This window comes from Lepidothrix coronata, unplaced genomic scaffold (genome assembly GCF_001604755.1).
Source record: "Lepidothrix coronata isolate B3197 unplaced genomic scaffold, Lepidothrix_coronata-1.0 Scaffold10, whole genome shotgun sequence".
NCBI classification, from domain to species: domain Eukaryota; kingdom Metazoa; phylum Chordata; class Aves; order Passeriformes; family Pipridae; genus Lepidothrix; species Lepidothrix coronata.
This window is the reverse complement of record NW_016690190.1, coordinates 8,535,200-8,562,631: the sequence shown is the minus strand read 5'-3', so window position 1 is coordinate 8,562,631 and position 27,432 is coordinate 8,535,200. Positions and strand designations below refer to the sequence as shown.

General features: G+C 42.0%; 1 protein-coding gene across 6 annotated transcripts in view; it reads left to right on the top strand.

Moving 5' to 3' along the window:
• Positions 1–27,181, top strand: part of MICAL3 (microtubule associated monooxygenase, calponin and LIM domain containing 3) — a 168,015-nt gene extending 140,834 nt beyond the window's left edge. For 3 of the 6 annotated variants that reach the window (XM_017804703.1, XM_017804702.1, XM_017804705.1), the window contains 7 exons: positions 1,675–1,725; positions 3,543–3,650; positions 4,378–4,471; positions 18,661–18,726; positions 21,020–21,119; positions 22,082–22,155; positions 22,240–27,181. In XM_017804703.1, coding sequence (XP_017660192.1) covers positions 1,675–1,725; positions 3,543–3,650; positions 4,378–4,471; positions 18,661–18,726; positions 21,020–21,119; positions 22,082–22,155; positions 22,240–22,424 — 678 coding nt within the window. In that variant the 3' untranslated portion in view covers positions 22,425–27,181. Of the gene's footprint in view, positions 1–1,674; positions 1,726–3,542; positions 3,651–4,377; positions 4,472–9,219; positions 9,271–18,660; positions 18,727–21,019; positions 21,120–22,081; positions 22,156–22,239 lie in introns of all 6 variants that reach the window. The other 3 variants (XM_017804706.1, XM_017804708.1, XM_017804707.1) reach the window with 3 other exon arrangements.
• Positions 27,182–27,432: the final 251 nt, after the last annotated feature.

Below are 27,432 nucleotides of genomic sequence, written 5' to 3'. Positions count from 1 at the left end.
TAAGTGACAGTGGCAGATGCCTGGATTCCTAATACCAAAATTGTCTTGCAAGCTCTGCCAAGGGTATGGTGGTGGTGCCTCCTTCTCTCTCATTTGCTGTTGCTGAAGTTACGTTAGGAATTTGTTTGCTCAGCATCTGCCTGTTTTCTGAAGAACAGTTTTGAGAATGCATTTATCTAGAGGGTACAGATCTGAGAACTCCCCTTGCCTGGTTTCTTTGCATCCTATCCAAGGATGTAGAACATATGTGCAAACACTGGAATGCCTTGCTGTCAAAAGAAATGTAACCAAACTTCGAGACTGACAAAGCTGGGTTTGTACTGATTTGGGGAAAGGGGTGATAATTTTTAAGTCACAAACTGCATGCTACTTATTATGGGTAAGAACTGACTTTACTGTGTGTGCTACATAACTTTTATGTGAACCCCCTCCTCTGAACTGAAATTCTGTTTGTGCTGCTTTTTTGATAATCGTAGTGACCTTTGCTTCCAGACAGCCTGCTCTGTTTAGCCTGTTCTTTGTGATCAGCAGTGAATTAATTCAGTGTTGTTTAATGTGTAGTGGCTTTCAAGAGAAGCATCCTGCAAAGAATTCCTAATGTAAATGCCCTCTGGGTCTCGTGTTTGTAGGTGTGTGTCACTGTGTGTGTTTGTCACTGTTCCCGTACAGTTGTGGTGTTGTGGTCAGACGTGTGTTTTACTGCCACAGGTAGCTTGCTTTTTACTGGAGTTTGCAAACGTGCTGGTGTTGTTCTCTGGCTTTTCATTTGTGACTGGTTTCAGTTAATTCAATGTGAAAGTGCAAAATGCTGCCTGTTCACCCCGAGTGGCACAATGCCTTCTGTACTTCATGGCATGAAGGGAAAGTCGCCTCTCTTCTAAATGCTAAGAACTTTACTTGCCTTATATTTGGGTACAGAAAGTAGTGATTTCCCTCTCCTTTTCCCCTTCCTTTTCCCCTTCCTTTTCCCCTTCCTTTCCCCCTTCCTTTTCCCCTTCCTTTTCCTCCTCCTTTCCCTCAATTTTAGCTCCTCAGGATCTTTGGAGGCCCTCCTTTTAGACAAGGAGATTCCATTACTGCAGGACACATAACGCACTCTGAGTCTGTCTGCAGTTTCTTAGCTCACAAAGCAGTGAGGAAGATTTGATATGTTAGTTAAATGCAAATTGTATTTTCTATGAAATAGAGATAATTTAAAACCATGGAATAAACACAACTCCTAGGAGAGACTGTAAATCAAATTTTAAATGGAGAATTGTGTGACAGAGTAATACATGTTTGGCTGAGCCAGTTCAGACCAAGCATCCCCCAGCCTAAGTCCTTATTCCAAATCCTAAGCCAAACTTTTGTGCCTATACTTGCTCAGTGGACATTAAAACTGCAGGTAGATAAAGGCCAAATAATTCTCTAGAAAAAGGTATTTCTAGGTTGACTGTATCTTTAAAGAGGCTGCCAAAACTACTTGCCTTCAGGAGAGTGCTAGAAACTTGATTCTGTGGGCAGAAGTTCCATTGTGCTTCGTCAGTCTGGGTCACGTTCAGCATTTGCATAAATTTGTTTCATTGAAAAACCACTTTGTTTTATTACTGTGCATCTGTTTTCAATGTTGAACTGATTTTGCTTCATTTTTGTACGTTTTATTTTTTTTTTTCCTTTACCATTCCCCCTTTAAAGTCGATCTATGTACCACACGCCTTGGCATTCAAGAGATCATACTCGTCAAAGGTAGTGTCTCCATTCCCACTAGTTGGCCATTGTTGCATTGCATGTCCCTGTATTAACCCATTGAATCCATAGCTCCCCACCACATGTGCACTAACACCACCGACATTGACTGTGCATGCCTGAGATGGTGGCAGACATGGGCAGCAAATTCTCTGTAGAGGTTGTCTACCAAAAATGCATTAAGCTCCAAAATGTCTGTCTGGTCAGAATGCATGTGTTTATCAGTGCACCACTGTACAGTGATGTGGATGATCTGTGAGCTTCAGGGCAAATTGGTTCTCAAGGCAGTTAAATACGTTTGCATATTCTTTTTTTTTTTTTTTTGAATATTTAGAATGTAAGTTCGAGTGAACCATCACACTTTAATCAGCATCCTTCAAAATTGTTGAGTTCACTCAATCTGAGTGAAACTCTGTATCAAGCTAAAATCAAGGCAGAAGTTGCTGCATTCTGAAATTCTTACTGTCCTGTCTTCACAGTCACAACAGTGTTACATGGGGTAGGAAAGTCACACCCTCTGTCATTTTACCTTCTGATTTGGGTATCATTGTGGATTTTGTGTTTTAAAAGAAAGGAGGAAAGAGTAAAGTGTTGGCTTCTTGAAGCTTTAACAGTGGTGCTTTCCAACGACCTACCTGAGGGATTTTTAATTGAGCTGTGATCCTACCTTGAATTCTATTCACTAAGAAAAATAAACCAGAGGTAGACTGACCATTGTAGCAGTACAATACCCAGATAAAGCAAATTTCAGGGTCTGACTTAACATTCTGTTCTTAAAGTTGCCAGTCCATGGAGGAGATCACTTTCCAGAAGTGGAATACATCTGTTTACAGCAGTCCCTTAAAGCTTACATACATGTACATGAGAAAACAGTCCTTTTCTTCACTGTAGTTCACTTAATGCAGTTGTGAATTTTTTTTTGACACTCTTAAGACTCAATGAAACTCTGTAAGCCCTCCTAGACTACAACACATCCAACTAGTCTATCTGAAAAGATACTAAACCCAATTTCAGTAATGTTAAAAAGACTTATTTTTAAACTAGTTTCACTGACAGAAAAGGAGGAAAACCTTTCTATTTTTACAAAAATAGCTTTTCTCCTTTTGAATGGCTTCTGGTGGTGTCACATTCTAATTTTAGTTTAAGGGTTGTTTCCTATGTTGTATATCAGCAAGTTTTGTGGGGTTGCTCTTGATTTCCCATCTCACACCAGAATGTCAATCTGCTTTCAAATGTCTTTTTGCCTTCTTGAATCACTGAAAAGCTGCACAGATTTACAGAGGGTGTCATTACCAGTATAAATCCCAACTATGGAAGTTCTTGCTCCAGAACATAACAGGGAGAAGGGAATTCCAATACAACTACACTAGTCGATAATAATTTCTTAACTTCCACTGCTGTAACTGTTCATGTAGACAAGCATTTACCTTCATTTAGAACAAAATCAAAATGACCCCTCTACACAGTACTCATTGATTTAACGAAATCCATTTTGGCTAAATCTATTGAGAAATAGAATAAAAATTGATTTTATCTCTGGGGAGAGGTTTCATGTAGTAGTGGAAGGCTGGGGTGGGATGTTATATAAAAGCACAGCTTTGCAGTTGGCTTATATGCTTCTTCACTCCTGATTTGATCCTGAAATTATTGCTCACTGCACTGTGAACACCTTTGCCTACCGAAGCTTGACTTTTGACACAGCCATGGCAAAGACAGAACACCTCCCTTCTGAGATTTTTGGAAGAGAAAATGGTCACCCCTGCCCCCATACCTCTGAACATGTGAATAAGATGTGCTCCTGTTTTTCCTTCCTTCAGAGGGCCTACACAGAAGAGGAGCTGAACGCCAAGCTGACCCGGCGGGTGCAGAAAGCTGCCCGTAGACAAGCCAAGCAAGAGGAGCTAAAGAGGTTACACAGAGCTCAGGTAGCGTCTCACAATCACAGTCCTCTTGTCGTGGCAGACAGTTCACTCTGTGTGAGAGCACCATGATCCTGACATTGCTCTGAGTGTCAGAAGAGAAGCCAGAGACAGAACTTTCCTCTGTTTCTGGATGAGTGTCCCTACTCCTGCTCCCTCTTTCAAATTTGGTATCATGCCACTGAGCAGTGGCACAAAACCTATCATGAGGATTTTACATTTAGAAAAATAATGCCCAAAACACCTCTCTATCTGGAGATGAGTGAAGCATCATGCACTGAATGGAACAGTGATACTCAGATAATACCTGATGGAGCTGCACCTATCATTGCTTTGCTGGATTATGCTGGTGGATGAAGTGTTACCAAATTAACGTTTAACTACCACAGAATCTGCTAGAAAACTATCGACATCATCTGTAGGTGATGGGATTTGTTAAAATCTCATGTTAGGGGCTCAGCTGACTGAATAGAATCACCTTTCAGTTCAGTGTTTATGAAGGTGGTAGGAGTTGTAGCAAATAAGTGAATATCAAGGTGTTTTCAAATTTAAGGGATCAGATGCAATGGAGTGGGGAGGATTTGTGATGCTTTTGAAGCAGTGTATTGTTGAATACAAATACTTGTTTCTGGGAAGGCAAATTTGACTGAAGTCACTCAGTGCTGGATGTGTGCTGCAGATAGAGCAGGAGAATTGCTTTTGGTGAGGTTCTTCTCCATTCTTCTCTGAACAGATTATCCAGCGACAGCTTGAACAAGTGGAAGAGAAGCAGAGGCAACTTGAGGAGAGGGGAGTTGCTGTGGAGAAGGCCCTAAGAGGAGAAGCAGGTATCCATCACAGCTTGGTTTGTTTTTCCTGTTTTCTTATCAAGTGCTTGTGCAGTAGTCCATAGCTGTTTGGATTTTAGAGACAAATGGACCTTTATAGCCTAGAGATAGAGTCCGATGTGAATCCATTCTCCCTTTTCTGCTATCTTTCTGAGGCCTTGTTTTTCCTGTGTTTCTTCTAATTCTGGAACTTCCCTATTGGCAGAGACTTAGTTCACTTACCTTTGCCTGAGGCTTAGGAGGTAATGCTCCAGCTACTAATAATGGCTGTCTGACTGTTTCTGCATATTACTGGGTACTACAGCTAGAAAATTGCAGGGGTTTCCTACCTGCCATTCACACAAAGTTGTCACAGTAAGAGAACCTTGTTTGTATGTTAAGGAAATAATTGTGAAACTGTGTGTGCTTTCTCTATTTTGTTGGATTATCAAGGCAGTGTCCTTACAAGGGACCATCACAGAACATCTTCCTCACTGCACAGCCCAGCACACTGGCTACTTCTGACAGAGTTGTGCAGAGCAGAAATGCACACGTGTACTGAAAGGTATCCATGTCAAGCTGTTCAAGAAAGATTATGTGTACTTGAAATTAAATTGAATGAGTATCATCTGATCTGGCAAGCATATGAGTGGAGGAGTACCTGGTTCAGATAATGCTGATAGTAGTATAATGATTTGGAAAAAAAAATCCTCAATTGCAAGGAGTCAAATATCCAACAGGCAAATGCAGTGTGTGTACACCTGACAGGCCCAGGATTATGCACCTGACTACAAGAGTCAGAGTTCAGAAATGGCAATAGTGGAACAGGTGTTTGGAAAATGTTTGCTTGTTGCTTGGATTGAAGAGCCACCTCTGTGTCTGTGAAGATGGAATGTGATTAAGCAGTGAAGGTTCACCAGAGAGAAAGTCTGTTGGGACTTCCCATCAGTTACTACTCGGACAGAATTAGGTATGTCTGATGCTCCATAAGGGTGTGCCAAAGCAGCAGGACTGAGTGGTCACCAAAGCAAATAGTGTGAAGAACAGTCTTGAGGACTTCAATGGTTTTATGATCAGAATGTCTTTTTCATTTGTGGGTTCAGAAAAATAGCCTTGTGCAAATATTCTGTCTTTGTGGTGGTGCCTCCTTCCTTATGCTGTGTGTTCCTGTGTAGCCCTACTCTGTTCTCTGGCCTGCCAGTCACTGCCCTTACTAAACCCACCTCCATTATATCTAATGATTCTTTCCATTTTTTCTTCTTTTCACCTGGAAATCCATCTTTCGTGTAAGGCATGCCAGCACAAGTCGCAGATCTTAGTAGCTGAGAAAACATGATTCATGGTAGAGTGCTCTCTCATTGCAGAATGACAGAATGACTAAAAAATGTTCAGAGAGGGCAGAATATGACCAAAAGTAAGAATTAGTATTTTGTATGGGAGGCTGCAGAATTAAACCTTTGTATAACTAACTTCTCGCTCTCAGCTCTCCTAAATGGAAGCAGATTTAGATGAGCTTGTGTATTTGTGAATTTTCAAGCAGAATTGTGAAATTGTAGGTCACCCTTTCCAAAATTGAAATCTCTTTTCTTCAGGAATTCTCTAGGGCATGCTTTGCTCTTGCAACATGTTTCTACCAACAGGTCCTACATTATGTTTACAGAAGCTTAGCTCTGACATAAAGAATTCGCCATCCTCAACTCTTTCACTTTTTTCAGATGATTAACAGGGAACACATTCTGTGGGGGGAAAAACCTGGCATGCTCTAACCTGTGTTGCCTGAAACACATTATGAATAATGTCATGCTTCACCTCTCCAGCTACTCTTGTGTGGCCATAGAATCATTTAGGTTGGAAAAGACCTCTAAGATTAGGAGTCCAACCATTAACCCAGCACTGCCAAGCCCACCACTAAACCAGGTCCCCAAGTGCCACATCCACACATCTTTTAAATACCTCCAGGGATGGTGACTCAACCACTTCCCTGAGGAACCTCTTCTAGTGCTTTACAACCCTTTCCATGAGGAAATTTTCCCAGCTGTCCCATCTAAACTTCCCCTGGCACAACTTGAGGCCGTTTCCTCTTGTTCTCTTGCTTGTTACTTGGGATAAGAGATCAACCCCCACCTGTCTACAACATCCTTTCAGGTAGTTGTAGAGAGCCTCCTTTTTCCAGACATTTTACATATGTTTGCAGTAGAATAACAAAAGGTCTATGGCATCACATTTCCTAAATACAGTAAATTTCTGCCTCCAATATCCATTAATTATTCAAGAGGGTAATATAATTTTCTTGTTATCTGCACTGTGCAAGACACTGACCTAACATTCAGCCAGAACCATTGTGTAAAGATGTGGAGTCATGGCCTTGTCTCTGATCAGTCCCTCCCCTAATGAAACCATGAAAACAGAAGTTTGAAAAGGGAAAGACAGTGTATAAAGTGGTGTTGCCACCTAAATAAAAAATCTCTTTATAAGCTTGTACTTAATGAGAAGCAATGGGGGAGGGTGAGAGTCTCCTGTGCACATACCTTGTCCACATAAACAGAGAAGGATTGCAGTGCAGGATCGAAGTAATGGCTCTTCCATAGGCAGCAACCAGTATTAACTGGTTCTAGGAGAACATACTGGGCTCTGTAGGGAAAGAACAAGTCACTCACTGACAAGCATTTAAATATGGAGTTTTAGATAGCGGTGGTTTCCCACTACTTTAAAATTCTGACAGAAGGAACAGAATTCTGTAACTTGTAATGATTCTTTTATTTTTCTATTGTAGAAGAAGATAGAGAAGACCATCTGAACTCATTCTCTTATCATCTTTTAGTATGTTGACTTTTAGTCATCTTTCCTGTCTGCAAAGAATTTCAAATTTTTCTCCTGTAGAGGTCTTCTATTAACTTTCCTCAGATCTGGACCACTTTCCATTTTTATAAAAAAGTATTTTTCAGTCGGACTGGGAAGAAAACAAACTCTTAAGTAAAAATGTCTTTACTTGGAATAATTTTGCTTCTATTTTCCATCAATTTTCCATCATCCTTAATATGTTATTGTCAAGTGACTTATGCTGAGCAGACTGTCAATAAATTCTTCTTGGCTGTGCCCTGCTGTCCTCCTGAGAGGTTACAGTTAGTTTAGGGAATAGGTACTGACAGCTCAGTATTCTTTCCAGGAATTTCACCCATTTTCTAATAGTTGTCAAGTTGGAATATTTATAGGATGATACTTCCTCCTCAACTAATCACACTCAAAAACCTTTTTGGAGGTCACCATCAACTTTAATTTTTGACAAAATAATTGCACCTTCTGGCTACCTCATTGTCTTTTCCTGTTTTAAATTAGCCTAGCCTCAGGCAAGGCACAGTTGGTCTTCTATTCTTTTAAAAGCTGAATGCTCAATTGAGCATTTAGTTTCTGATTCTGGAAATGATCTCACACCCTATGATTATTTAATTGCCTTAATGTGTTCTCTGTGATTATCTTTGAAAATCTCAGCCTTTGATAGTTGCATTCATAGCAAGAATGAATGATTTGGAATGTAAGCTCTATTTTGAGTGACAATGTAAGCTCTATTTCAGGTGGCAAGTTTGTCATATTCAGGTGGTCTAAGCTTTTGTCATCCCTTTTTTTTCTACCCCACCCCCCCTTCCTCCTCCATCATGATATTTCACTGCAAAGGTAAAGCAGGATCTCAGTGAAGAATTTTCCCAGTTTTCTGTGGTGTCTCAAGAGACACCTTGAGTTAATTAATGTAAGGTAATGTTACTAACACAAAAGTACTTCGTATGATAGTGCATTCGCCTGTTTGGACATGCTAATGACTTTGAATTCCTGTGTGGATTTTTATTTTTTTCAATTATTAACTTAAAAATATGTCAAATCAGAAATTTCTGGAACCTTTCTTTTTCTCCTTTTAGCATAAACCTTGATAGTCATTTTTAAGAGCTTGGAAAATGTCTCCTACTGTCAGATCAATACTGAAAAATTTAAGAGCCACCTCTTTACATCAAGCGAATCGTATGCAGTGAGAAATATTGCTCTCAGTACTCCCATCTGTCTTTTCCCAACAAAATGTTCCACAGCCCTGGACTCATGCACCTGTCTCTAGGAGCTGTGGAAATACACATCTCTGTCCTCCACACTGCTGTGCAGTTCTTCCCTTGGCACAGGGACTGCATCAGCAGGAACACACAATCCCATCTTCCTGCACCGGCGCGTTTGCCGTTTGTGTCGGCGCTCAGTCAGTGCCTTCCACCCGTGTCCTGTACACACATCCTCACTCACTCGCCTCCAAGAAATCAATCCTTACACCTTTCCTGCTGCTGACCCGAGAATTTACACTATCTCCTTCTGACATATTGCTCAGCATGAAACCAACAAGATTAACTCTGCTTTTCTCAGCGAGAACAGGAGAGACCTCAGTGACAGGTACTGGTGCAGACGGAAATAGGTGAAGTGTCTCTGTGTAGACTTCTTGGTTTTCCCCCTTGGAAGTCCTTGCCTGCCTGCTGGAAATTTTCTCCTCATCTTCCCAATATATATGTTTGTGGTATATTTGTGTGTGTGTGTACATATATGTATATATACAGAGAAAGAGAGACCTATAGTTTTTATACATATATATATATATATATGTGCCCACGTCTATAGCTGCCTGTCTCTTGTTTGCCTTTTTTTTGTTTCTATGTCTTTTTTCTCATGTATTGCTTTGATTGTGTGGGGCTAGGGTGGGTATCTGATTCAATAACTCTGTCTTCACCAATTCCTTGTTGTAGACTATTGGGGAGAGTCTTATTACAGTGACCTCATCGACTTGCATCTGGGTGGTATGTATGGCTGAACCTCCTGCTGACACTAACCCTGCTGACACTCCTCCCCACCCTTCCCTTCACCTACTTCTCCCATCCTTGGCTCACAAACAAGAAGAAATAGCCCTTGCACATGACTGATTATAGCAGAACCCCTTTTCCAGCTCAGGAAGAGGAGATCCTGGCATGTTCCACAAACCATGTGTAAGGCTCCCTCTTCTATTTTCCACAGTGCTGGTTATTTCAAAATTTGCTTACTGTTTTCACTCTACCCACCTTCCCTGCTAGCAGTGGAAGGTCATTCTGGTTTTTTGCTTCTACTTTGCAAAGTCCAACTCTACCGTTGAAATTCTCTTTAGGAAAATATTTTCACGTGAAGGGGACTGCGGAACTGACCTGCTCCCAAGAGCAAACAGCAGTGTCAGGGATTAGTCATGCCATTGCCTCCTCCCTCTTGCCCTTTTGAGGCTTGTTTGTTTCTTCTGAAAAAAGCCAGAGTGTTGTCAATCTAACAAAACCAAAATGCTCCCTCAAGGGACTTTGAAAACACTTGTAGATGACGGATATGTCTTCTTTTTTGTTTTGTCTTAATGTAAGGTTAGGAAAGAATCTACTATTAAGAATTCCAGTCATTTTTGCTGGAATCTGCTGTTAGTTTCCAGTCAGTCCAGTTTGCATCATTACACAGCTAATAAGCTTCTTGCTATGTCATTGTTTTAATATTCCATTTAGTGCTAAAAACATGTTACAGTGTTTAGCTCTTTTTTTCACTTAAGAATCATCACTCTGTGCCATAGTTCTGCATTTCTTTAATGAATGTTACTTCCTGAATCCCTTAGTAGGTTGATAACTGTTGGGTTGCAAACAGCATTTGTTTAGCATTTGCCCATCTTGAAAATTAAAATTTCCCTTGCTAGTTTAATCACCCTAAATCTTTTCTTACGAAGTGAACACATCTGTCTGTCAGCAGATCCATGAGAAAGCAAAGTCTGCTCAGTTGCCATGTTATCTGAGGGTCTCATTTGCCTTTCAGGGTATAAAGTTGCTTGATCTAAACTGTGGGGTTTTTTGAGGGAGTGCATTACAGACCAGCTCTGCAGAGTGAGAGATCCACATGCTCTAGGCCTGATCCAAGACACATCACTGGAAGTCTTCCCCTGGCTCATTGTGTTCTGCATTTGATCCTTCAAACATAATCTTGCCCAGGCTTTTAGCTGTCTTTTTTCCTCCTCCTCCAGGGAGGCTGTCCCGTGTAGTATCTACCTGTACCTGTCTGTTGGGAATGACTCCAAATTGTCCTGGCACAATAGACTTTTACTGAAAAACATCCCAGTTAAGAATATCCACCCAAGTTCAAATTTCAAAGTGGGAGACTTTTCTCCTTAGTAGACCTAATTGGTTGCCCAGCTCCCCTGTGCTAATTTTGATGTGATAGTCCTTTGCTAGCCCCGTGCTTCATTCACTGTTCAGCCCCTCTGGCATTCTTTCCTGGGGTATCTCCTGCAGAGAGACTTTGAAACCCTCTTGCTGGTTTTATCCATCAGGGCTGGCCCATACTCATATGTGCATAGAGTAGGAGCTGTAAAAGGGTGATGCTGAATTACACTTAACAGACCCTTATCCCTGTTTAATGCTATCTCCACTACACCTCTCCTGCCTCCTGCCTCTCCTCCTAATGCCTCTTTAGAGACAGCGATCCCATCAAAATCACTAATAGTGGCTTTAAGACAAGTAAAATAATCTTTGCTTAAAGGGACACTGTCACTTAAAAGAATTGTTGTGTTGCAGAAATTCTTAATTGGAAATGTTAATCTTTTTTGCGTGTTTGCCTTTTCCATTTCTCTGAGTCACCTCAGAGTGGTCACTTTTTAACAGACTGGTTTGAGTTGTGTGATGACTCAGTCACTTGGGCTTCTGACAGTCAGACAACATTCATGGGGGGGGTTTTTTAAAATAGTTGATACATCTTAAAACTACATCAAATTTCTGCTCATCTCAAAAATACTTTTTCAAGACAAATTTTAAAAAAACTTTATTGGGCAGTATCCCTTTAAATGCAGCGAGCCCGAATAGCCTGGAGTATGTGGCTTTATAGTATTATTTTATCGCCTCTATAGTTTGCTTTATATTTGCTTTTGGGGCTGCTAGAACACTTTTGCCAGAAGGCACACATTGCTCTGGTGATGCTTGTCACTATTTAGTGGCAGATTTAGAGCTCAGCTTCAGAATTAACATGCCTGTGCAGGATGCTGCCTCTGGAGCACCATGTGGCTGCGTGGGCAGCTGGGATGGCTGCACGGTTAACTATTCTACTGGCAACCTGTGTCTCTGAGGCTTAGGCATGACTCTGGAGTCACACTGTCAGTAGAACGATAAGAAAAATTGCAAAGTACTTTGAAAAGTTATCTGTAAAGTGGTAGTAATTCTTTAATGATCATGGCATTAGTTTATTCTGGATTTTCTTTACGCTGATGAGAGTTGCGTTTTCATGTAGTCGTTACAGATTGCGCAACAAACTTCTGCAAGGGAGTGGTAACTGCTGACATCCTGGTCAAGTTCCAGTTTGCAGGATTACAGATTGCTATCTTAACTACCCCCTTTGCTCTGCTCAGTTGCCATAATCCTCTCTTCCTGTTCTAAAATGTTGTGTACCGTTGCTGTGATGCAGATGTTTCATTTCATGCTACAGATGGTCACATTTCAATTCTGAGTAATTATTCCCGTGTGTATATTGTGTGTGTGGTTATGTTAAAAGAACACTACAAAGGTTGCAAAGTCAACTGAAATTAAGACTTTGTATTATATTGATATATCAAGAGACTTGTAGCTTTTAGGTCTACCATAGAGAACTCTTGTCTCATGCCCTTATGGAATAACTGGTAGCAACACTAGGTTGTCATTCTCTGTGTAGATCCTTATGGAGAAGAAATGGGACACAGTGGATTTCAGTGGATTTCACAGATGTTTGTTGGCAGCTGTGGAATGGTGAGGCTTGAAAACATGGATTCTGAGCCAGATAGTGGAAGGATGCAGTGGTCTGGTGGATATACACTCTTTGTCCCTTTACACCCTATTTCTAGACAGTCCTTGTCCTAATCCTGTCTTTTTTTATCCAGAGCTCCTTTCCCCACTTCCATTTTAATTCTCAGTCCCAGTTTCTCTTTCTCAGGCATTTAATTTTAATCCCACCTTCTTGACAAAGAAATCCTAGCATTCTACCTTTCAGACCTCCTGTTCCTCCCCACTAGCTACTTCTCCTCTGGTCTTCCCACTGACACAGTCTCCACAACCTAAATCCCTGCCTTTGGCCTTCTTCCAAAATGTTTGGACTCTGCTCCCTCTTCTGCCCAGCATTATTTGTCTGGAAAATTTTAGGTCGTATCTTCTCAAATCTGCCTTCTCCCTTAACTCTTTACCCCTTTTCCCCTCTCTCTTCTTCTGTTCTTCATTAGTAGTTTGGATTCTTAGTCACCTTGCTTCCTTAGTCCCAGCCTCAGTTCCTCCTAACCCACTGGCTCCTTGTCCCAGTTTGCTCTTTGTCTGCCTATGGAAAGTACCTCTGTTCTTCCCTCTGAGTCCAAAGGAGCAGCTTCCTTTTCCTTGCACCCAGCAGGGAATCATTGAGGAAACAGCCACACACTCTCATCTTGCTTTGTTCCTGGCTGGGGTATGCCAAGAGAGACAAGAAGGATGTAGGGAAGAGAGCTGGTATGTTTGATAGTGTTGATTTCAGAAATACATTCTCCCTTATTCACAAGAGCCTTATGAACATCAGGTAAACATGAGGGAGAAAGCAAATTTTTTTTTTTTTTAAAATCTTTGTACTTTGTTTAAAGCACACACGACAATAGCTTCACTTTTTATTAACTTATTTAAAATATTTAAACTGACTACATCCTTTTAAGTCCTTCAGGTCTAACTGCAGGGTTGGAGTCTGATATATTCGAGTGGGAACAGTCCTATTTCTTGTGATTGACAAACACAGCTCTCCTGGAAGGGGAGTGGAGGTGTAAGCTAAACATTGCTTTTGCAGTCTGCAGCTGTTTTTGACACTGAAGTGAATCAGTAACATGTTTTCTTTCCTGTAAATTTTGAGCAGGAAAGAGCACTTGATAAGCAGAACTTGTTAAGTACCCCTACTTGTAGGGCAATTCCCATTTACCTGCTTCTTTCTGCACACAAAAACTAACAGCCTTGGGAGACAGGGTCAGTGCAGGACTGTGCTAATTCTGACCATGTTTTGAAGTGCCTCAAGGTCTAGTAGAAGCAGAAGACTTCTGTGCAGTCATGGGTGTATGTGTTCTGCTCCAACTATTGCTTTCCCCAGTTTTCTTTCCCTTCCCTTTCCTGCCTTCCCCCCTGCCCCCTTCTGCTGGATAAATAAAAGTGGTTCAGTTTGCATGACAGTTCGGTGGTCTGTGAGTTTTCTCTGGGTTTCTTCCAGTGATTGTGCTTTAGAGGATATTGGGTTTGACAGATTTAGTAAACTGTTAGTCAGACACACTAGGTGGTGTGCTTATGGGATGTTTGTCAGAATCCTTGCCTTCAACCCGCAGTGGTGTGGATGCTGTTTTCCAAGAGATGACTTTCTGTATCCTTGCTCTTTTACAACACTGCTGTTGAACAACTTCACCAAATAGTAAGGGATGGAGTGCTTTGTTTTTCAGTACTTGGGTTTCTGATCATACCTGATTTTTTTAAGGGTGGGAAAGAGGTTATTTTGTGTGATCAGTGCAGTTTGGCTTACTGACCTCTTTTGGACTGATCCATATTTTAAACACTGATTTAAAATTAGAGCTCTCAGTATGCCTGATAAATGAGGGTTGGAAATTGTTAATAGAATAAGAAAGTGTTGTGTTCTTAGATTGTGAGGTCAAGTGGAACTGAGATTAGCCTCAGAGCTGGATTTCCTGTCCGGTGTTGCTGCTTTCCAAACCGCCCTGATTAGTCAGCAATATAGAATGCAAAGTCTTTGGATGCAAAGCTTGCAAAGGATGTGATCCCATGTGGTCTGTGGTATATCTGTTCAAGTAATTTTGGCTTCCAGTGGCTCACCACTTCTCAGAAATCATCACAGCTCTCCTACCACAAGACACAAGAAGGGGATTCTGTGAGCTGTAGCTTGGGCATAATGGGGTCTGCCACCCCAAACTTTCTGCTGTGCTTTGTTCATCCTGATTGGTCATTTGACCACTGATTGTGAAGAAGTGTTACATAGCTACAGCAGAAAAGGACAAAACTAGTCTGAAGTATTGCTCTTTAAACCACAGGTAATTGAAAATTAGAAAAGAAGACAACAGTCCAGTGTAGCTTGTGTAACAAAGAACAGTGTACAGTGAAAAGGAAGGTACATTTTCATAGTGGTTATATAATTTCTGGCTCTTGTTTTGAAGAGGCTTTGGAGCTACAGTGTTTGCTCTTGGCCTAGGTGTTGGTTTCCACCATTGTAGCAAAGTCTGCAGCCTTTCAAGAGTACTATGAAAAAGAGGATCATTCTTGTTCTGGCTGCACACAAGACTTCCCAGAAAGATCTGGGAAAGGCTTCTTTTCACAGAGGCAAGATAATTCCAATCACTTTATTGATGGGATGTGTCTGATCTGCAAGCCAGTGTGCTCAGGAGCTGGGGTACAGTCCTCTCCTTAACGAGCTGCAGCTTCTGCCTCCGTTTTGTGCCTCTGCTTGGCAGCAGCTTGGGCTGCTGAGCTCTGCTTCCAAGGCTTTACACACAGTTAGGAAAGTTGGCCTGTGGCATTGGAAAGGAGCAACCTGTGATTAACACATCTGTTGACAGATTTGCCTCTCTGGTGAAAAAAATGGTGATTTTCTGTCTGGAAGCGACAGCCACACCTTAGACTCCTGCTGACAGCACAGGGGGAACCAAAGAATGAAATGGTCACAGAAATGGTTCCCCTCTTGCCCTTCAGCTCTTTCTGAAAGAACTCCTTCAGCAGCTGTTGCTGCTGCCAACAGCACTCTTACCATGCTGTGGGTGAAGACCTGTGTTGCCAGACCTGGATATTTTTGGTGGGGAAGGAGACTTAAACAGAAGGGGGGTTGGGTTTGTTGGGGGTTTTTTAATTTGCATGACAAAAGGGGTTTTCCTATCTGGCCCCGACTTCATGTCCCAAAAGTTTGTCTTGCAGTGATGATACTGTTTTTAATTTAATGGGACCATGAGGTGGTGATTTCTCTTCTCTAAACAACACAATAATAATACTATTTACTGCAGGATTCGTAATGGCTTTGGGAGAAATAAGAAGCCATGTAAAGGTTTCCATAATGTAATCAGACGTGTGATAAGGGCAAGGTAGATGAGACAGTTTTTAACACCATATTGCAAAACAGGGCATTGCATAGTTCTCCTTCTTGATAGTACTAGACAAGGAGTTCGGCCTTTTCCCAGGATTGTCCTTGAGCATACTTACACACAGTGAGAACTAATGCTGTGAAGCTGTATTTTCTTAAATTAACCTTGACAGGAATGTGAATGATCTGATGATACATTCACTGTCTAAAATTATCAGCTGGCCCAGGGAACACTTTTTCCATTTATCAATTGATTTTTTTTTTCCCCCCAAGTTCTTTGTTTCTGAAACAGTTAAGAGGCCTTTTCTTGAAAGTGTTTATCTGAAGGGAAAGGGAAATGTGACAAAGACTGGTTGTTGTCAGTGAAAAAGCTTTCTCCATTTCAGGCTGTATAATAGCCTGAAATAGTTATTCTCTTATAATTTAAAAGTTTCTATTTCAGTCTGCTCAGAGCACATACCATGTGTTGATACTCTTTATTAGCAAGAATGGAGAGGCAGTTTTCATGACTATCACCTTAAGAGTTGTTTCTAAAAATATATTTAAAATTCTGCTGCATGATATGTTTTATAATGCTTGCAGCTTCAGATTATGGCACTTTTTAGGACATAATAATTTTCACAGCTTTAGAGAACCATTGGGAGTTAAGTTTTCAGGTTGTACTTTCCTCTTTTTTTGCTGTTAAGGACCTCCAGTACGTAAGGAAACTCCTTAAAGCCTTGCTAATCATCCTGCTTTGGACAGAATTTTTTCTCAAAGCAATTGTAATGATCATAGATTCACTGATGCAACTGTAATTTAAATCTGAAGTAGATGGAAAGGCTCTTAATTGTACAGGTTATGTTTGTTATCTTACTGAAAAACAATGTCAACATTTCTAGTAGCAGGACTATTGTAGATACCATGGACTTTGCAACTTGATCCAAGGACAAATTTTCCTTAGACAAGAGTGAGAGTATAACTAAGAGCAAAGGTAGAAAATATAGTTGGGGTGTGAGCTCCATATTAGTCAGCTGCTGTGTAACTCCTGTGTCTTTTTACTGGAGATCAAAGATGGTATCCCTTCCTAGTATCAGATCATTTGTGCACTGATGACTAATACTGGTAGTTTTGTGGCCATTTCACAGTGAGATGAAGGACATTTTCACATACTGGGTATTTCTTTTTTCAGATCAAATATGAAAGATTGGGAGTTCCTCACCAAGTCTGTATGTCCGTGGTTTGACATTTATCACCCCCCAATTCTGAATGAAATCTCAAACCTTGAAAAATTGAAGTGGATATTTCCATACAGTTAAATACCAATGTCCTACCCCCGCCCCCAAACAGTAGTTAGAGCAAGTTAGAGTATTAAAGCTTATATGGAAGAATTAGTGTTGAATAAGATAGGATGTGAAATAAAAAATTATTAGTAAGTATCGTGCACTAAATGCTCTGCTTTGTGTGGAAGCTTATTCTTCACAGTACCTTTGTGGTTTGGAGTTTTTCTTGTTTGTTATTGCTTTTATAACCCGATCGGTGAAATGGCAATTGTAGGAAAAAAAAAAAAACCCTTAGTATTTTTTTCATTTCAAATGAGGAAGTTCGAAAGTTCAGAACAACTATGACTAAGGTTCTAGTACTGTCACCTAACGTTGGTACGATGCTTTATTTGTAACTGTCCTATGGCCAACTGTGGCACCTCTCCTAATGTCATCCCTTCCTGCTCCCAGTACAGAGGTTTCTTCCTGTCTGAGAAAGCCACGCAGCTCAGTCACAGGCTTTGAAGCCGGTGTGCTCTCCCTCTTGCTCCAGTGTGTCCTCCATGTGCTGGTCTAGTTCTGTGATGGTCCCTTCTAAAGCCTTCCCAGTCCATGAGTATTCTAGTTCTATAAAGCTTTCTCTGAACCACATACATCAAACCCTGCTGACTTTTCCAAACAAAAAAGCGTTATTCTTACCATATTATTGTTGTGGAGTTTATGCCTTTTCCCAACACAGAAATGCCTCCTCTTTATAAATGCGGTTGTGCCCTGAGAGCAGTAAGTGTTCCATTCTGCTCCTCTGGTGTTTCAGGCTCATCACCTCCCTGGTGCATGTCCTCCTGTAACTATTAGTGATGTTGGTTATTTCCTACTGTTTATCTCTGTAACGTTAAGTACAGCTGAAAAGCAAATTCTTGGTGTTAAAGCAGCTGAACCTTTTGAGAGATGAGAAGTGTTTGTCCTTCGATGTCTGACAGAAAAGATGACAAAGATTCAGTAAGTCACCGATACTAACAGGACTTGTAAGCTTTAAAATGCTGTGTGAAATGAGAACGTCAAGGGAGAGCTTTAAATTTACTGTTTTAACTCTGCAAAGCCCTCAGTTGGTCACTGCCCTTGCAGATCCTGATGCAAATCATGTTTTTATCCATGTAAAAGCCTTTTCCTCTCTAAGCACAACAACCCAGTGGAGTACATGTGTACTCACCATACTTGACACAGCAGATCCTGGCAGGCTGGTTCCACGGTAATCGGATTCTCCCTGTGATGTTCCCTGTCTGAAGACATTATATTCCATTATAGAGGACACTTTTACCATCAGTGGATGCTGCCACGGTGATAAGAGCATGGTCCTGATAAGGCTTTAAGGTAGGGTGGCTGCTTACAGCTGGTGTCTTACATATGCAGGCGAGACTTACTGTAACCCTGCTTGAAATTTGATGTTATCAGCAGGAGTTGAATATTCATCTCTGCTAGTCCTGAGATCTGGGTCACAAACTTTTTGGTTAAAGACCATGCAATTGAAAAATGTACATTAGGAAAAATGCACCAACAGTAACCTCCTGCCTGGTATTTGTACAGCTCAGTAAGAGTTCACCAGTACCTCAGTCTACCTCTCATGTGTTATCTGTGCTTATTAGGGACATTATTCATCTGTAGACTGTATCCCTTGTTTCTGCTTCTCCATTTCTTGTATTTTTTTCTTTTCTTTTCTTCTTGTGTTTCCTTTCTTTCTCACTCTTATGCTTTTTGTCCTTTGCTTGTCTTTTATTTCACCCCTTTCCTCCTCTTCCGTTCCACTTCCAACTTCCTCTTCCTCTCCTGCCTCTTCCTCTTCCTCGTTTGGTCCTATTGAAGTTGAGCCCAATGCCGGGACACCACGTCGTAGACCTCTCTCCTTCTGCCCTTGCTGTGCCCATGAAGGTAACGTAACCTCACGCTCCCTGTCCTCCTTGACCACAGCTGGGTTGTCATAGCAGCACTAGTCAGATAGTGACCACAAGGCCCCCCAGCCCCATCCCCAGCCCTTTTCTTGCTGTATCCTCAAAACCAACCTCTGTAGCAACCCGATAACCAGCTTCTCTGAGCCTGTGGCAAGTTACTAAAGGTACAGTATCCCTTTTGCGAGTCCCAGCTGTGCTAGAGAAGGTGTAGCGACTGGGAGGGGCCCTGGGCAGCAGCCATGGGGCCAGTAATGTCACACTCGAAAGTTTCTGTTTTCATTTGCTGGCTTCAATTTCTCTATTCCTCCTGAAAGATGTTTGGAAGGTGGGGTAAGGGAAGAAAATCTGTTTCCTTAAATATGGCCCTTTAATTACCGTGTAGGGATTAAAGGAATACTGTGTCTTTATAAGGACTGGTTTGCAAAAACATCCTTGAACTTTAAAAACCAACAGACCTTAAGTTAGACCAGTTTTCCCTCATCTGCCTTGCTGAGTGCATTCTTTAACTGTCCCAAATGGAGTTTACTGTAGAGTTTCCATTGCCAAGGCATGGGGAAGGGGTTGTTTATGTGTGTTCATGGTGTAATTTTGCTAACCACTTATCTGCTTTCCATGGTGCTCCCTTCACATCAGTTGTCAGTGCTCCCTTTCCAATCCTTCCATTATTCCTCTGCTCATTGGCTGTTTAAAAATACTTACGTATTTCATAGGTCAGTAGCGTTGTGTTTTCGGCTTTTTCTTAGAGGCATTTGTTTTCTATACATCCTGGCATCAGAAAGGAAGGGGGAGACTTCCCAGTGTTTTCATGGCGCCACAGCACTGGACATCTGCATGTACAGTCTCCCTCTCCTGTCGCCACGTGGGCATATTGTGCAGAGATGCTCAGAAAGGAATGCTTGGAACTGAGCCAACACACTCGTATAAAGTCTTAAGGTGGTGCAACCGGGTCTGGTATCGCCCAAGGGGCTGCTATGACAAGTGAAAGGCAGGTATTCTCAGCCTAAGCCAAAGTTTACTAGGAGTTGCCTTGTGTAGCTCCAGGGCAGCACTTTTGTGACATGCTGAGGATGAGGCAGGGCGTGGGTCTGAATTAACCAGCCATTAATGCCGTGTCGGTGAAGTGTCTCATAGTTTGCATAGTAAGATTGCTGCTTGACTATTTTAGCATCGAATGGACTGTTGGAGAGCTTTTGTTCTTGATGTAGAGAGTATGTATCCATAATAACAAATACAGGCAGGGATGTTAGTTATTTTGGGATGCCTTGGTTACATACAATGCAAGCTGATAGCATGCAGGAAACTGAAAGTGCTGTTGAACTTGATTTGAGGTCTTCTGCATCCACTTCTACCCAGGCAGGAGCATTGTTACTGTCCTTGATGGGGTCTGATCTGAGTCACAGAATTCATCTGCAGGCAGTTCAACGTGGAATAAGTGGCCCAGACCAAGAGCTTGTAAGCTCTTGTGTTTGATAAATATCAACAGAAGGCTTTGGGAACAGCGTTCTGCATTTATTCCACATGACTCCTGACAGATACAAGATTCATCAATGGATTATTGAGTAAGTTTAGCAGTTGGGTTTAAAATAAAAGAAATTCCAGCTAAGAATTCTGTACTAGGTGGCCAAGGCCCAAGGTATCTTTATTCTGCTTTGATGTTAGGAAATGTGTCTGGGGGTTCTTTTTCTTTCCAGTGCTGGTGTGCAATACAGTAGAATTAGTTTCTGTGTTCACTGTGCAGTGGGGATCTTCAAGATGAATAGATACATGTGGCTAGGAGGAGCAGTCAGAAAAGATTTATTTAGCCATTTAAAAAAAAGAAAAAGGAAAAGGTGTTACTTTTGGCTAGTAAAAGAAAAGATTGAGGACATGCAACTGAAGAAAATAAAGGTCAAACACATGGAGCGGCAGTTGAATCCTTTTCTGATGAGCATACATTTAAGTAGCTGGCCTGAGGGTCTATGAAACTCTTCTGATGAAAGGAAAAATTAAATGCTTAGGGGTTTCTGCAGTAAGAGTGAGGAGAAACAAGCAATCGCAAGAAAATCAGGAAGGAAAAAAAAAATTAGGCTCCAAAGAGAAGAGAATCCTTTTGGAGGTGACTTCCACTCTACTGTGTACTCTAGGCAAACTGAATGGACCCGGCTTGGGAGTGCTCTGGCAGCATCTTGCTCGGCTTTCTTTGCACATTTTGCCCCATCGTTGTTTTTTGCGGTTTGGGCTTGTCAGGATTGCAGGGCATCACCTGAAAACTTAACAGGTTTCTTTTTTGGCAGGCATGGGTAAGAAGGATGACCCCAAGCTGATGCAGGAGTGGTTCAAGCTGGTGCAGGAGAAGAATGCCTTGGTTCGCTACGAGTCCGAACTGATGATATTGTGAGTCAATGTGTTAAAAATGGGGATTGTGTCATAAATAGTATTGGAAGATCTGTCAGTACTGTGTTCCTTATAGGGCCAGGAAGTCAGCAGCCTCTTAGGCTGATTTGTGGCTGAGATATGAGTCCAAGTACATTTCAGAAGAGAGGTAGAAGAAGGAGTAATAGCAGTAAGGAATAGAAGGTCCAATTATTTGTGCACATGCAGAAGTACAGATATGTGAGTCCTTCTCAAGCTGTTCTTGTATAAAGCAAACATTGTTTATGCAGATGTTTTTGAGCTGTGCAGAAATAATGTGTCTCCTGGTTTTGGTAGAGTTTGCTTTTAAGCAAAGCCAAAAGTGTTAAATTCGGTCACCTTTGCCATGTGGGCCTCCTCTCTGCCTGCAGTGGGACCCCAGTGCTTCTCATTTGGGCTCAGGTGATAAAGCTTTTTTCCTGTTAATGAAATTGGGAGTTTTCTCTGTTCCCATGATGCACATTTACTGAAATTAGTTTCTGAGTATGTCAGCTCACCCTGGCAGTGTGGAGCTGATGGCCTTAGTGCCTGTAGCAGAAAAGCCCCAACATGTTGTCTGCATTGTAATCTGCAAGTGGCCTGACATGTCTTTAGTTAATAAGTAACTTTGTCTTTAGAGTGGAAAGTAGCAGGAGATAGACAGAGGTATTGCAGTTCTTTTTGTTCTTTCGTTCTGTTTTAGATTTAATCCCACCCACAACCCGTAAAACTTTTGGTGTTGCACATCCTACCTGAAGGCAAAGAACCTGAAATGCTGAAAGTACCATTAAATCTTTTAAAAATACACATACAACTCTTAAAACACTGAAGATATATTCTGAAACAGATTGGTAAAATGCACAGCAGATATCTAGAGAGTGAGCAGAAACTGAGAGTGGGTGTGAAGCAATGTATGCAGTATTTTAACATACCCAGAATTTGGATTTCTGATGTTTCCCTTTCAGTGCTCGGGAGCTAGAACTGGAAGACAGGCAGAGTCGATTACAGCAGGAACTCCGGGAGAGGATGGCAGTAGAAGGTGAGAGCAAAAGGGAATATTTCGTGGATTGTGTGTGTGTATTTCTAGCCTTTTGTATGCTGATAGTTTTGGATGTCTCTGTAGATCATCTGAAGACAGATGAGGAGCTCTCGGAGGAGAAGAGGATCCTGAACGAGATGCTAGAAGTAGTGGAGCAGAGAGATTCTCTTGTGGCTCTCCTTGAGGAGCAACGGCTTCGAGAAAAAGAAGAAGACAAGGACCTGGAGGCAGTCATGCTTTCCAAAGGTTTTAGCTTGAACTGGTCCTGAGCTTAACACATTTACCTCTGCTGGTCTGTGTTGTCCAGTTGGCCTACCCTGAGTTTGCCAGAATTACACGGATAGGAAGATGTTGAAGGGGAAATCTCCGAAGGGTCCGACAGCATGCAGGAATTTGGTTTGAACCACGCAGGAGCCTTTTGATAAGTGTGTTGGTTCCAGAAGCTTAAGTTTTACGTGTCTGCAAGCCAAGTTAAAGAAATGAGTTGAGACTGTGGAGTCTCCTTTAGGTCCTATACAAATGGACCGTATTTTTGTGTGTGTGGTAGGAGGGAGGGGAATAATCCATGTGTGGGGAAGGAGGTTAAGGGAAGAAGTGCCCTTAACTAAGCTGGATTTATGGCAGTCCATTCCTTCCCCATTTTTACTACACCAGTTCTTATAAAAGGGAGGGAAGTGGCAACCCTTCCTGGAAAACCACAGCAGCCTGTAGCAGTGGAGTCAGCTGTCCAGGAGAGCTCCAGAAGCCCAGGGCAACACCTTCTTTGCTTTAGTCTTCCTCCCCACCAAAGAAACCTGCAGTTGATCATTATGCATGGATATGAAGAAATACGAGACAGAGAAGATAATGCTAGTACGTGTGACAGAACTTTCTGCCTCCTGATTTTTAGAGAGAAGTGGGCATCAGTAGACTCTCTCCCTGTCATAGCCTCCTAAATCTTCTTGTGGGGAACAAGGGGAGAAGAAGAGAGAGGGAAGATGCCCATCTGCTTTGCTACACACTGGAGAGACAGCTACTGCTGGCCTTAGTCTTCATGGCCACAGCTCAGAGGCTGGTGGGCTTCCTTGTTCTGTTTTCGTTGTGACTGTTTTGACACTGGAAAATACTGCTGTGGGACAGTGGTAAGTGCGTGCTGGGGCAGGGGTGTTCCCAGGCGGCATTCCCTGGCTGTTAGGCCCCTGAAAGGGAGAAGCCCTTAAGTGACCGAACCACCATTAAGACTTTTCAGTGTTTTTATTTTTTTTTTCCTCTGTATTTTGTTTTTGCACATTGAAAACAAAGCTTAAGACCTGCCTGGGCCCTCAGTCACTTTGACCCTTTTATGTCAATTAACTTATTTTTTTAATACTTGAAAGAAGATTCATTTTTGTATCTTTTAGGAAACAAATGGACGAGTGATGAGTGTGTGTGCCTGCTGCATCCTACAACTTCCACTTCTAAATTACTGGACGTTGTTACCTGTGGCTATTTATTAGTGTTCTTATTAATAATTTGATTGTTACACTTATTTGATTGTGGAGGGAGTGTTTTAACTCTGTTAGAGAAAGACACTACTGCGGATTGGTCCCTGCTTCACAGCAAGGGCAGCCTTTATGTACCCACGGATGCATCCTGCCCTGGGAGTTTTCCTCTATGAAAAAACCCTGCACACTCATGGAGTTTAAGAATCTACTTGTGTTCTTAGCGTCCTTTTCTTCTGCATCCCAGATTCCCTCTTTTGGACTAATAAACCTATATTTATTTAAATTTTACATTTTTATAACGGGAAAGCCAAAACGGTGAGGTAGAAATATCCCACGTCTCTTTCTCACTGAAAGAGGGGACCCTCACGCTCCTGAGATACAGCTAGAGGGACTTCCATGAAAACAAAAATAGCACATTTCTTGCTGCATCTATTGGAAGAAACTCCTCTTGGCTCAGCTAGTGAAGCTTTTCAGCCGGGAGGGTGCTGACCGTGATCACACAGTAACAATGAGCAGGATATGCACTGAGCAATTCAGCACCATTCACTGTCTGACACATTGCCTGGGCACACCATGTCCTTACCTTGTCCTGCAGAGCTGAAACAGCACCATGTGCTGGGGAGGTGTCCTGTCCTTCATGCGATGCATTAAGAGGTTTTCCCGCCTTGGGATGCTGACTACATTCTTTTCTTGTTAAAGAAGTACTAAGCCTGCTTCCCAATGTCTTTGAGGAAGTGTCCCATTCCCGAGCACATCCGTACAGAGCACTGACTCTTTCAGCTTGAACTTACACTGCTGGTGCAAGGCACCCAAACAGGGCTGAACATCCTTTAGTCTTTTGCCCTGGGACAGAAGTTAGCATGGTTTCTTGCTGTTGGCTCTCTCCTTCCTTCAGAGAGGTGTCCTGTAAGGCAAGGTCTATGATTTGAATTCCCCTCTGACCTGGGAACATACCTCAGGCTGAGGGAGAATGGTTCAGAGTGTCCCCAGGGACTCTTGAGTGGTGCTGGTTGCTAACTGTGGAGACATGTTTTTTCCACCTGAAGTGTCCCTCCTTTATTCCCCCTAGTGTTTTCTGCTAAGGCATTACAAATTAAATCCAGATGCTTGTGAAACCAAGCAGACAGGCAGATGCAGTGCTACTTCATAATTGTGTATGTTAGCAAGTGATACCTCCTATCCCAGCATCCTGGAGTGTTGGCTTACCGACAGGATGTCCAACAGACAGAATTCCCCCCATTTGCCGGTGCAGATGCCAGCTGCCCAAGTCAAACTGGCAGTGGAACTTTACATAGTCTGCATTTTAGGGGCTACTGGAAGCTGGAGCGGAGGAGGGAAGAAAGAGGGAAGCCAGATATAAAGTTTATTGTGAACTGTCTTGTGCAGAGAATTGACCTCAGTACATTTTATGTGCACTGGGTATATGGACCACACCTAACTCGTAACGAAAAGTCATTGAATGTGAGCTGCAGAACAGAACAAAGTCCTGAAGAAGAAGTACCAGATCACTCCTTTTCCCTTTCATGCTGGGGGACATGGGCCAGATCTTGGCAGTGCTGAAGAGTGATATCACTTGAGGGCATAATCTCTTACTGCACCAGAAACCCACATAATCTAAGCCTAAACTCGTTGGGTTATGCTGAAGGCCTCCAGCAGTGAGAATGAAAACGAAGAGCTAACATCGCACACGCAAATTAATTAAAAATACATGAAAGGGAATGTTAAAAGGCCTTTTTATATCAAAATGGTTGTAAAAGGCACAACTCGTATTTGCTGTTCAGTTGCACTTTAAAGAATACGACTTGCATATCAGATACTGGTTTTTTTTACTATCTGAATATTTTTAATTCAAATTTTATATTTTTAAAGCTGAAGAAGGCTCTTGTGGCCACAAGATTCCTTATTTGTATCAGAATCCAAGTAGGATGTTCTAGCTCTTTGTGCTGCCCGGGTGGGCAGCAGCACGTGACTCGGCCATGTGCATTCGATGACGTGTGTCCATTTCACGTGTGAGGAGAGCGAAAAGGCCCTCAGCTTCCGAGGAGTGGGCACTCAAGGGTGTCTGTCCCAGGTGACACGGTCTGTACCAGGGGCTGGCCGCTTCATCCCTGCAGGAGGTAGGGAGAGAGCCGAGCTTGGAACCCAAGCTGTGTTCGTTTTGAAATGGGCACACTGAGGATGGGGCAAGCACTTCAGTCCCCTACGGGGAAGGGAGGGGGATACCAACCTCCTGGAAACACCCAGGAGGCAAGTGGGACTGGGGGAGTGAGGACTACCAAAACAACTAATCTGCTGTTTTCACAGTACATTTTTATTTTAACTGTTCTGTTCTTTTAACCATATTCTCATGAAAAGTCACAAATGGCTGTAGAATCCTGAGCTTCAGAGAACTAATGTGTGGGGAGGTGACGAGACATTTCAGCTCCAACTTTCAGACATACTCCTTCTTTCAGTTAACCAATACCCCATGGTCTCACTAGGGCATGTTACAAACTGCGTTGCTGAACAACATATGTTAGAGCAAACCGCAAGTTTTAAAAGTCTGTCCTTCTCTCTCTCCGTCTCTGCATTTTATGTAAATATTTGTTTGTATGTAAAGACACCAAGTGGATCCCTGGGTTACCCCCACGGTCAAGAATCTGAGTTTTGTGCAATGCCTAGGCCTTCTCTTAGAACACGGTGCTTGCATAGAGCTAGTCACCACATTTGTGTGCACTCTGGTGGTTTTTAATATTTTTATACATCCTAATCCTGAACGTTATGAAGTATTATAAGTGGTCTAGACTGCATGATCTAGAGCAGCTGGCAGTTCCGTTTTGTGAGCAGCTGTTCCTAAAATGTTCACAGCTACACCTTGTTTGGTTAACATTCTTTTAAGATGAGTTTTCAGTTTAAGTGTTTACACCAGACACCAGTGGACGAGAAAGGTGTTGCATTATAAAATCTCCTGTGTACAAACTGAAAAGCCACGATATGGCTTTATGGGAATTTCAGTCATCACCGTCTGCAAGAAAGAGAACTCTAAAGCATACTAAAAACCAGCCTGTATATAGTTCACAGAGAAAGAGATCGCTGGCTCTCAACTGTTGTAAAATATTAGAAGCTTTCCAAAAGTTCCTGCTTTTGGAGTGCTCAGAGTACCGCTATAGGCAGGGTAGCAGGCAGATGAGGGTGTCACTGAAAGCAGATGTGAAGGGGAGGATGCCATGTTCTGATGGCATTGCAGTAACTTAAATACTCTGTATCTGTGCGTGCATGCGTGTGTGTGTGAAGTCTAATCCAGGTGAAGGGATCTGCTTTGGCATCTTCCCTTTTGTATGAAAGTGAACTCTGATATTCAGATTGTTCGAGGCTCTTACGGTTGGCATGTATGGAGTGTTAAGAGGAAAAGCGTATACCCTACCTGTACAAAACCAACTCTGTTCCAGCCTGTTTTCTTCTGTTGGGTTGTGTTTTATTGTTTGTTTTTATGCACACTTGCTTCGTTGGTGTTGAGATTTTAGCACCTCAGATGGCCAACTGAACTAAAAAAAAAGAACAAAAAAATAAAATCATTAATTATTTTTTCTTTTTTGTTGATGGAGTTACCGTTTGTTTCCCTTGCATTCACTCCCGTGATTGATGATTGAGGAGCAAGCTGGGAGCTGAGGGAAGGTGATCTAGAGATAAAAACTTAGGTGTTAAAGGGCCTGGCCTCGATTTCTCTTTTGCTGGAACAATCTGAGTCACTCTGAATTATCTGATGGAAACAAATCAATCTTGATAAAGCCCAAATACGAGGTCTTCCCTTCTCCCTATTTTACATTGTTTTTTG